Raw genomic sequence first — 12,189 nt, 5'->3', positions numbered from 1 at the left:
GTTGCTGGTGGTGCCAGTAATGTTGGTAGTTTCAAGGATGGTGATAGTGGCAGTGGTGGCAGAGATGTTGGTGATGCCAAGGTTACTTTCGATGGCAGAAGATGTAGTGTTGGTCGGTGATGCTGTCAGGGTTTGAGGGTAATGGCGAGGACATCTGTCTGTCTGACACCCTCCCTCCCCGTCCACTTAACAAGGAGCAGCGTTGCTCTCCACCACCACACTATCACCTTCCATCCACATGAAGGACATCACACGACGTCCAGTTGTGCACGATACGGCCAAGCGGTGTCCAGGACCCCTGATGGCCTTCCCAAAACAACAAAACAAAACAAAAATAACCCAGCCTTTACTGACGTGACGTCATCAACCTGATCATTTCCAGGGGTCACCACACGTTATCTCTGGTATCAGCCTTCTGCTGACCTCAGCTCATTACCAGCGTCATTATAGGTCCCGGGTCGTTACCAGGACTCTGACAGCCACGGCTATTAGCTAATTGGTGTCCATTTGTTGTGCAGGTGGCTGGGCCTTACCTGGGACTGTTTTTAGGGTCGTATTCACCGTCATAAAAAAAGGGATAATGGTCTTTGTTGACATGGTTGTGTGAAGGTCGAGGACCGTGTGATTACTGTTGGTGAGTTACGAGGAGAGAGTTGTACACTCGTGTGACCCGTCTCTTTCCCACGTATATATGATCAACGTCTTAACTTCTACACACACACACACACACACACACACACACACACACACACACACTTGCCTATGACGGGTACCCATTCTATCCACCAGCCCCTTGGGGAGGATGAACAGCTGGGTGTACTGTGGACCCAGACACGTACATTCATACATACACAAAGACACACATACCCACGGTCATACGAACATAAACACACAAGCTTTTCAATCACATCCTGCAGGCCGCCCGCCAGCACTACACACAGCACTCTTTGTCTCACATCAACGCCACTTTCCCACACATTGACGCCCCACCACTTAACTCCTATTTTTTTCTTGATCCTCCTCCTCCTCCTCCTCCTCGAGGTCTTAAGTGAGCAATATACACATCAGAGTGCAATTAGGACTTAAGAGAGCAATTAGGACGTGACCCTGATTAGAGGTGGATCAGAGCCAGGGACAGGCGTGATAAGGGGAAGGCCTGACGGAGGGGAACTGCGGAGGGTGGTGGCACAGTGGGAGGCCAGGGCCCTGACGTGTCCAGTGGGACTGAGTATGTATGAGTTGCTTCAGTGGGATGGGTGAGGGAGGAGGAGGACTGGAGTACACCCTGGGAGGGCGCAATGAGAGATGAGGGCAGGGGGGCTGGAGGGGTAGGCAAGGTTCAGGCAGGACGCGAGAATATGTGGGTAGGTGACCATAACCACAACACAGCAGGTCTCCTGGCAAGATCACAGCTCACAGGATTACCTCTGTGGCAAATGTAGCACAGCAGGAAACATTATCACCCAACACTCGCTATAACTGAGTAAATCTAAAGTAAAAGTGGATGATTTAAGTGGAAGGACATCTTGCGTCTTGGGGGAGGAGACGGGCCTTAGGAACGCCTGATACCCTGGCTCTGGGTTGGCCTCAGTCAGGGCCACACTGGCCAGGGAGGGACCTGCATGGCCCTGCCAGGTCTGGCCCTGAGCACCACCACTACCATTACGTGGGGCGGGACACCTCCTACGTGAGGCAATTCATATAACTCTAGTGATCAATATCGTACAAAAACAACAAAGAAATTAATGTTTTTGTGTCTTAATGGATATTTTGGGTACGGATCCTGGGGAAGCAACTATACTGTGGAACGATGGAATACATACATGTTCTGTGTTACCCTGCCTCTCTGTGGCCAGCTGGCCCTCTGTGCCGCCTCTCTGTACCACACCAAGTGAGGACACAGGTAGTGACCAGGTGATGATGTCATCACATGACCGACCGGGTCAAGGGAAGAGGATCGTAAAGATACGTGGGGTGACGGGGCACTGAGGGGGTGACGGGGCACTGTGGGGGGTGATGGGGCACTGTGGGGGTGACGGGGCACTGTGGGGGTGACGGGGCACTGTGGGGGTGATGAGGCATGCCTGTGTAGGTGTTAAGTGTCGTGCTTAGTGCCACTATAAGTGTCTCATGTTTGTAGTAGCTAAGTAAGTGTCAGGTGTGTGTGTGTGTGTGTGTGTGTGTGTGTGTGTGTGTGTGTGTGTGTGTGTGTGTGTGTGTGGCATTTCCTATTTGTACTGCAAGGGAGGAACTCTGTTCTATACTAGTGCGGCCCCATCTGTGTGTGTGTGTGTGTGTGTGTGTGTGTGTGTGTGTGTGTGTGTGTGTGAAGGTGAGGTCCCCTGGAGTACGCGTGTCACCAGGCCGGACGTGTCACACTCATCAGGACGGCCACATCCCTCCACCTGTGGCGCCGCCAGAAACAGCCACTTTGACCAAGCCATTAGCCACGTCCACCAGTGGGGCCACCACACACACACACATCTGTGATCAACGGACATTCCAACTTATGTTACGAGGAGGAGGAAGTCTGGAATTATGTGACTTAAATAATCCGTGAAACTTACGCATGAACATTCATGAAACAGCAAGAATATCATGTGGAATAGGAGACTAGAGCTAATTTCATGGAAGGTGACAATCCACTTTTCTTTAAAGTCAAAACCTTTCGTCGGTGAGCCAGTGTGCTTGTGGACACCTGAGTGAAGTTGGTCATTATATATGATGGTCATGGTAGGAACCCTATCTTATGGTGGTCATGGTAGAAACCATATCTTATGGTGGTCATGGTAGGAACCCTATCTTATGGTGGTCATGGTAGGAACCCTATCTTATGGTGGTCATGGTAGAAACCATGTCTTATGGTGGTCATGGTAGGAACCCTATCTTATGGTGGTCATGGTAGGAACCCTATCTTATGGTGGTCATGGTAGAAACCATGTCTTATGGTGGTCATGGTAGGAACCCTATCTTATGGTGGTCATGGTAGGAACCCTATCTTATGGTGGTCATGGTAGGAACCCTATCTTATGGTGGTCATGGTAGGAACCCTATCTTATGGTGGTCATGGTAGGAACCATATCTTATGATGGTCATGGTAGGAACCATATCTTCATCAGTCTCGCTACTGGCAACCCTTTCTTCTTGCCTCTCGCCCCAAGGGCAGCCAGGGCCGTCTGAAGATAAGGGCCGGTGCCAGGCTCAGGTCTGGAGAATCTTCACCAACAACAACAACAACAACAACAATGTGTGCCACAAGATTATGAAGACCTCAGGCAGGGGGTGGGGGGGGGGCTACTTCACCAGGCACTACTCTCCCTCAGAAAGGTTTCAGAACTTTCAATACATTTCATCCTGTGATGAGAGAGGTTACATGTGGTCTCATACTGTGGTGACTACCATGTCATGTGGCCATGTGTGCTGACCCACCTGCACACAGGAAGCCCCAGTCTTCTCTGATGCTCCTTTTACCACACTGTCTACAAGGCTGCGGTACTTGGTTCGACCTTTGGTGTACTAAAGTCTCTTGATGCTGTTAACGTATACTCTGAGATTGGATTTTGACTCTTACATGTTTATGCTATCATCATTATAGCGCTGTGTGGCTGCTGCGTCTGAGGATCGGGCAGGGAACACGTCGTGGGACGGTGACACGACAGGACAGCGCATGGGGCGTGCAGAGTCGTCTGATCTCCTTCATTCTAGCGGCGTCGCGCGGCGATAAAGGGCTAGAGTAGAGCGTAGTAATAGCGTCCAATAACAGAGCCATATATCGTGTAGGTCTGTCGGCTGTCCCCCTGGTGGTGGCCAGGCGAGTTATCGCCCCGGATCTACCGCTATGGTGGGCGGGGTGCCCACTCACACACACACACCCAGGTGGGCTGGCGGCGCTGCACCGCGTTCACTATGTTTCATTTCATTCCTCAATCATCCGTTGTGGATCGCTATCGTTGAACGTTAAATATAAACATAACAAGTGTATATCTTGACCTGTTAACTGGCACGAAGAAGACGTCGAGTAATGGAGACACAAGTGTTAAATGTGGAGGAAATACTGAGGCTTGATGGTCGACCAAGATACCGGTCCGACCACCCGGTCTGATGCGCATCCACCACCACCCAACACACTCACTCCTCACGCGTTTGGTTTTCTCTAAATCTTCGTTTTTTCCTTCCAGCAACACAGCAGTGGCAGAATACCCAGCAGATTTAAAGTTTCTCCCGAGCTGCTCAGCCACGGTAAAGTTTCATTTCATTGAATTTCGAGCTAAGACGACGACAAACATATCGTCAGTAGGATCGTGGGGTTAAGCGACCTGGCGAAGGTAAACACAGAGGTTGGAGGAGGATGGTGCTGGCCCGACTGGAAGGGTCATCTGTCCACCACAATCGTTAACCACCCATTTAGCGGTCATTAGGCAGTCGTTACTGAGCTGATGGATTGTTACTGGTCGTTTGTCGTTAGGATATCATGTGGGGCGGGGCCCAGATCGCCGACTCTGATACCAAGCAACATCACCTCGTCTGCTGATGTGTCCTGTGATGGCTGACCCTCATCATGATGGCTTAATTACCCTGACTGCTCGTTACGATCTGATTAGTGCAGCTCTGATTGGCGCCTCACTGACTGGTCTGAGTGTGGAGGGAACAGTCGGCAGTTCCGGTTAAATCATGACAATGAAATTTCTTCTTCTCGACCGATGAAGGTGGAAGGATGTCACAACCTAACACACAGACGGTGTGAGTCAGGTGTTACAAACAGACGGTGTGACTGTCAGGTGTTACAGACAGACGGTGTGACAGTCGGGCGTTACAGACAGACGGTGTGACAGTCGGGTGCTACAGAGAGACGGTGTGACAGTCGGGCGTTACAAACAGACGGTGTTATAGACAGATGGTGAGACAGGTGTTACATACAAATGATATGGCACTGTTGTGTTATTCACATAATGTAACAGTAATGTGTTACAAAGTGGTATGTTGCAAAGTGTTATGGCTCACCATCAGGACTGACCCCTGGTGACAGGGAATGTGTGATCACATAAAGACACGCTTCCCACAAGACAACACAACACTCCTACATACAACCAATTCTTTACAGTACAAGAAGAAGTAACATTATTTAGCCAGTCCAACAAGAGCGACCACACTTGAACATTCTCAAGACCTACCCCTAGTTACGACCGACCTACCCCTAGTTACGACTGACCTACCCCTAGTTACGACCGACCTACCCCTAGTTACGACCGACCTATCCCTAGTTACGACCGATCTATCCCTAGTTACGACTCTCCTCATTGTTTCTTCATTTCCACTCCCACAGGTCAGTCGGCCCCTGACCATGAAGAAGGAAGGACCCATCCAGACACGTAAGAGGAAGCCCAAGAGTTCCTCTTCCTCCAGCTCTTCCTCGTCCCAGCAGCAGCAGCAGCCCTCCCCCAGCCGCTACGCCACCTCCCCCAGGTCAGTGCCAGTTCCCCCAGCCACTATAAAACCACCCCCAAGTCAGCACCAGCTCCCTCAGCTGCTAGACCATCTCCCCAGGTCAGTACCAGCTCCCCAGCAGCTACGCCACCTCCCCAGGTCAGTACCAGCTCCCCAGCAGCTACGCCACCTCCCCAGGTCAGTACTGGAGGGTGCAGGTCCACTCCAGCAGCATCCTGTCCTCAAACCCTACGGCAACTCACCAGGTCAGCACTAGGTGAGACAGGTATCCCAGGTTAAGACAAGCTGTATGAGGCCTCCGTACCCCTCTCTCTCCCCCTAGCAAAGGTCTTCAGGTCACCGAGGTAAGTACCACAAGGACTTACAGTTCACCACAGTGACGTTGTGTGGTATTTAACTCACTAGACTTGGTTGGTCAAAAACTAAGATGTTGAAGATCAAATATGTCTCATCGTATTGTTTACCACTTCCCTCTGTGTCACGATTCCTGTACAAGTTCGTTGGTTGAACATCATGAAGGAAGTCGTTAGTGAGAAGCAAGCAGAAAGGAATTTCAGTTTGATGGTATAAGATGGTAGAGTAAACATGGGATATTGGTATTGTTAACATTGTGGGAGGAGAGTATACAGTGTGTGGTGCCATGCCTTCCTGCTACCACGACCCGCCCTACCATTATGACCCCACTAACCACAATCTCGTGTCCAGCAGTGTGAGCATGACGCCCTCTTCCCTCAAGCCTCACCAGACAGCCTCCTACGGTAAGTGTCCTCCTGCCTCTCTCTCTCTCTCACTCACTAGCTGTACCTCACACACGCTCACCAGCCTCCTCTCACTCCTTCACTACAGGTCATTTTTCACATGTCTTCCGTCACTCCCACGCTCTCTGGTTCTCACTGTCATCGCCTCCTGTCACTGTCTGTACATTTCCCTCACTCTCTGTGCACCAGCAGGCGAGATGTCTCCTGTATTTGAGGGAACTGTACCAGCTAATACTGTCTGTGGTAGTACTGTACCTCTTTATCTGCTGTCTTTGGTAGCACTGTGCCTCTTTTTCTGCTGTCTATAGTAGGTTTGTACTTCTTAATCTGCTGTGTATGGTAGCACTGTGCAACAATATCTTTTGTATGTATAGTATTACTGTGCGTCTTTATCTGCTGTCTATGGTATTATTGTACATCTTTATCTGCTGTCTATGGCAGCACTGTACCTCAATATCTGCTATGCCTATCTTCGGTAACACTGTGTTACCTTATGTGGTATGATTATAAGACAGTCATATATGATGTGGTACACCAACTGGTTACTTCTGAAATAATCAATTATATTACAACAAATACAGTCAACTATAAGTGATTACTGATCAGTCTTTATATATATATATATATATATATATATATATATATATATATATATATATATATATATATATATATATATATATATATATATATGTGTGTGTGTGTGTGTGTGTGTGTGTGTGTGTGTGTGTGGTGTGTGTGTGTGTGTGTGTGTGGTGTGTGTGTGTGTGTGTGTGTGGTGTGTGTGTGGTGTGTGTGTGTGTGTGTGTGTGTGTGTGTGTGTGTGTGTATGGTGTGTGTGTGTGTGTGTGTGTGTGTGTGTGTGTGTGTGTGTGTGTGTGGTGTGTGTGTGTGTGTGTGTGTGTGTGGTGTGTGTGTGTGTGTGTGTGTGTGTGTGTGTGGTGTGTGTGTGTGTGTGTGTGTGTGTATATATATGTAATGTCAGTTATCATATATCTATCGATGATGTTCAATTTATGTAATGATTGAGGCAACTCACAGTGAGTACGTATGTTGCCAGCCAGGCGGTGGGCCGGCTGGTCAGGTGTTCTGATGCACACTTGGTCTCCACCCACAGTCTCCACCGTCATCACGAACTACGCCGACCACCACGCTGCTGATCATTATGGTGGAGGGGGAGCGACGTTGCACCACGAGCAGGGGGGAGCAGCGGCGGCCGCCCACCTGCTGACGGCGACGGGTCACCCCCTGCCTCACCACGTGACCCCCACCGCCCAGCTGGTTACCTCCTACCCCTCACCATCATCAACACCACAACACGTGCTGCCCAACTCACAACACCTCTCACACCAGGTTATGAAACAGTGAGTACACAACCAGCTCTCTCTTTTTCACACACACACACACACACACACACACATTCATATATATCTTATATGGTTTTTCAATATATTTCCCAGCAGTTTCGCATTAATATTTCTTCACCGGTAGAGTAACATTTGCAATAAAACAACAGACTGTCACCAAGTGAGGCATCCCGGGAGGGGTTCGAACCATGGATGGCGGAACATGGTGAGCAGGTCCCTACATTCCCGGGTTGTGACGCTGCCCCTCACAACCACCCACGCGTCACAACGCGGTGCAGGGTCGAGGCCACTGGTAACGCTATGCCTGGCCTTCCAGCTGGTCAGATCTCAACCACTGTTCTCTTGCTTTCCAGGATTCCAGTGCTGGAACCTCTGGAAGACACCAACATCAAATACGAACACTCCAGCTAGGAGTCACAACCAGCTAGGAGTCACAGCCAGCTAGGAGTCACAGCCAGCTAGGAGTCACAGCTAACTAGGAGTCACAGCTAAGATCACAGAAACAAGTCGACAGCTAAAGATGGGGGTGTACACTTACAGGTACAAGCCCAGGAGTACAACACTATAGCTACAGCTACAGGTCTACAGCTAAGATGCAAACCCACAGCTATAGTCAGAAGTCTAAAGCTTGACTACCAAGTGTAAAGGTACACATACAAGTCTTGAACAACAGCGCCACTGTGTCTTGATCACCAAATTTACAGGTACAGGTACAGCTGGCAGGTACAGGTACAGGTACAGCAGGCAGATGGCAGGTACAGGTACAGGTACAGCTGGCAGGTATAGGTACAACTTGCAGGTACAGGTACAGGTCTTTACATCTCACGATAGCCAGTAACTGGCAGTACACAGATGTCGAAGTAACATGTCGGCGAAGAAGAAGAAGCAACAACATTATCACAGCTGAAGGAAGCAGCTGAACTATATATCGTCAGAACATAAGATTGTACTCAATGTGAAGAAGATACAGCTATGTGTAGCTGGAACTGTACCCAGCAAAAGTTACAGTAGCTGGAACTGTACCCATCAACAGCTACAGTAGCTGGAACTGTACCCATCAACAGCTACAGTAGCTGGAACTGTATTCAGGAACCGCTACAGTAGCTGGAACTGTATCCAGGAACCGCTACAGTAGCTGGAACTGTACCCAGCAACAGCTACAGTAATCGGAGCTGTACCCAGCAGCCCTGCAGACGTCACCAGGGATTACAGAAACATAGCATTACATAAACAAGACAATAATGTAATACCATGCATCATGTGTACTAATATGTAGCAGGAAATATAAGACTATATGTTGTGTAAGAAACATCAAGACTTATTCTATTTTTGTGACTTTAGAAAAAGAATTTACTTGGAATATATAATTCTAAGTAAGATTATTTTACGGTTATCTTTAAGACGCGTGTTTAGAATATAATCAAAAAGTGAACATTTTCTTTCTGTTGAAAAATCATTCAATGTAATTCTTTTATAACCACAAAGGGCATCTTCATAATGAATTATATGGATAGTTGATGGTAGAGCTGATGTAAATCAACGTTTCATAATTATTTTTTCACCGGTGAGTTCTGTACAAATGTTGTAAGAGAGAGAGGAATTTAGTACAAATATTTGCTCTTCAGGAAGTTCATCTTTCTGAGGTGAATGTCTGGGTTTTGAAGAATATTGTTAGTGTTAACACATGATGTACAATATTGTTAGAGTTAACACATGATGTACAATGTTGTTAGTGTTAACACATGATGTACAATGTTGTTAGTGTTAACACATGATGTACAATGTTGTTAGTGTTAACACATGATGTACAATGTTGTTAGTGTTAACACATGATGTACAATGTTGTTAGTGTTAACACATGATGTACAATGTTGTTAGTGTTAACACATGATGTACAATGTTGTTAGTGTTAACACATGATGTACAATGTTGTTAGTGTTAACACATGATGTACAATGTTGTTAGTGTTAACACATGATGTACAATGTTGTTAGTGTTAACACATGATGTACAATGTTGTTAGTGTTAACACATGATGTACAATGTTGTTAGTGTTAACACATGATGTACAATGTTGTTAGTGTTAACACATGATGTACAATGTTGTTAGTGTTAACACATGATGTACAATGTTGTTAGTGTTAACACATGATGTACAATGTTGTTAGTGTTAACACATGATGTACAATGTTGTTAGTGTTAACACATGATGTACAATGTTGTTAGTGTTAACACATGATGTACAATGTTGTTAGTGTTAACACATGATGTACAATGTCCACAGCTGATTTATCTTTAAGGTTTGAGGAGCCAAGTGTGTGTTATAACTTGTGGTTGTGTTGATTTTATGAGGATGTACATATCTGTATATATTGTTATAATCTACTGACGACCATCTGGTCCGCTTATACACAAGATGTACACGAGAGCAGGTTGGCAACGCTGGCGTGAGCGTTACGTAGAGTAACACTGCTCGTGAACGTTACGTACAGTAACACTACTCGTGAACGTTACGTACAGTAACACTACTCGTGAGCGTTACGTACAGTAACACTACTCGTGAGCGTTACGTACAGTAACACTACTCGTGAGCGTTACGTACAGTAACACTACTCGTGAGCGTTACGTACAGTAACACTGCTCGTGAGCGTTACGTACAGTAACACTACTCGTGAGCGTTACGTACAGTAACACTACTCGTGAGCGTTACGTACAGTAACACTGCTCGTGAGCGTTACGTACAGTAACACTGCTCGTGAACGTTACGTACAGTAACACTACTCGTGAACGTTACGTACAGTAACACTGCTAAGGGAACAGTGGTTGAGTCACGAAGTTTAGTCTGTAAGAGTCATAAGATTTTTATTTGATTCTACTTATTCTTTTTTTTCCACTTTATGGAAATATAATTTCTTCAGTGGGAATGTTAAGATGTTTTAGAAACTTTCCCAAAGTTATTGGAGAGAATTTAGGATCATTTCTATATTTCGAAAATTAAATTTTCTGAATTTCTCAGACATTTCAAGATTTTTTCCCCCTAAATTCTGGTTAAAAACTACAAATGTTATCCACTACAGGAATTATCTTACGTGGGAAACATAAAATAATTGTGTTCCTGATGATCTCTGATATAAACAAAATATATCTTTCTCACTTTAGACAAACACTGATGTCCTAGTCAGGTGATATATATATAATGTGCATTAATACATGACAGCTAGAGACTGAGTGTGAACGAATGTGGCCTTTGTTGCCTTTTCCTAGCGCTGCCTCGCTCACATGCGGGGGGAGGGGGTTGTTATTCTGTGTGGCGGGGTGGCGATGGGAATGAATAAAGGCAGACTATGAATTATGTACATGTGTATATATGTATATGTCTGTGTGTGTATATATATGTATATGTTGAGATGTATAGGTATGTACATGTGCGTGTGTCGACGTGTATGTATATACATGTGTATGTGGGTGGGTTGGGCCATTCTTTCGTCTGTTTCCTTGCGCTACCTCGCTAACGCGGGAGACAGCGACAAAGCAAAATAAATGAATAAATAAAAAATATATATAATGAATTCTAGGCAGTTTGCTCAGCTGTAGGGAAGGACCGTAACAAGTTTTCCCGACTGTAATGAGAACTTAACATTTCTCCCTGACACACGACACGGTCTGTGGTCACTTATGTGCTTCCCATTATTCTACGAGCATACCATGTCATATAAAGTATACCATATATTCAAGGGTATACCATGATAGTTTTCAACATAAGTTTTCCTATATAATGCTTACTATATGCGACTTATACTTAATATTCTTGCTTACTATATGCGACTTATACTTAATATTCTTGTTTATAATTCACTTATCAGACACACTTCATGTTGGTCCAAATTATCTCTTACGTAGATCTAACTTAAGTGAGAGAAAACATGATCACTAAATATGACTTGACTCTTCTTCTTCCAGTCATTTCCTTGTTAACCATGTCAGTATATGTACTGGGTCAGTCTGTATCTTATTTATGACGAACTCTTTTCCTATCTAATTTAACATGAAGATAAATCACTTTTTTCTTTCTATTTGATTCAATATACATCCAGCATCATGGCTTTGCCTTGTTCGCGTATCTTGCGATAATCAAGCGTTTCTTGCTATTTCAGAGTTATTGTCTGCTAATTTAGCGTTCTTTCTGCTAGTTTCCTGCTGAGCGCAACTCTGCTATCGTCTTCCTCGCTGATCTTGTGAACATCTTCTTCATGACTCATGTGGTATCGCACTCTTCTCACGCCTCACACTAATGGTACCAACAACGACCACAGTTGCGGGTTATAGAATAGAGGGTATCGCCCTAGTGTGCAGACGTGTCTTGAGCATCACTTTCTTACAATCTTGTCCCACCCGCCTGGGGCTCCAGCCCGCCATGCACGTCGGCCCTCGTCCACAGCAGGCAGGAGAGGAAGCCTGCTCGTCCGTAAGCAGGTGTACATCACTCATGCATCAGAGCAGACGAAGGCGGATGACCGATCTCCCAGTAGCCTGTCTAACTCTGACTTTTCTATGACCACCAAGTGAGCGACGCGTTAACTAAACATTTTCACTGGTTCTCATGCATATAAGCTCGCGGA

At 46.1% G+C, this 12,189-nt stretch overlaps 1 protein-coding gene across 4 annotated transcripts in view; it reads left to right on the top strand.

The window, feature by feature from the left end:
• LOC139767229 (uncharacterized) overlaps nucleotides 1-10,590 on the top strand; it is a 35,839-nt gene extending 25,249 nt beyond the window's left edge. For 2 of the 4 annotated variants that reach the window (XM_071696371.1, XM_071696372.1), the window contains exons 10-13: nucleotides 5,324-5,463; nucleotides 6,151-6,203; nucleotides 7,321-7,567; nucleotides 7,924-10,590. In XM_071696371.1, coding sequence (XP_071552472.1) covers nucleotides 5,324-5,463; nucleotides 6,151-6,203; nucleotides 7,321-7,567; nucleotides 7,924-7,981 — 498 coding nt within the window. In that variant the 3' untranslated portion in view covers nucleotides 7,982-10,590. The remainder of the gene's footprint in view (nucleotides 1-5,323; nucleotides 5,464-6,150; nucleotides 6,204-7,320; nucleotides 7,568-7,923) is intronic. The other 2 variants (XR_011717016.1, XM_071696373.1) reach the window with 2 other exon arrangements.
• Nucleotides 10,591-12,189: the final 1,599 nt, after the last annotated feature.

The sequence above is a fragment of the Panulirus ornatus genome, chromosome 59, assembly GCF_036320965.1.
Source record: "Panulirus ornatus isolate Po-2019 chromosome 59, ASM3632096v1, whole genome shotgun sequence".
Taxonomy (NCBI): Eukaryota; Metazoa; Arthropoda; class Malacostraca; order Decapoda; family Palinuridae; genus Panulirus; species Panulirus ornatus.
Note: the sequence above shows the minus strand (reverse complement) of the source record. Positions and strands in the feature narration are given on the sequence as shown.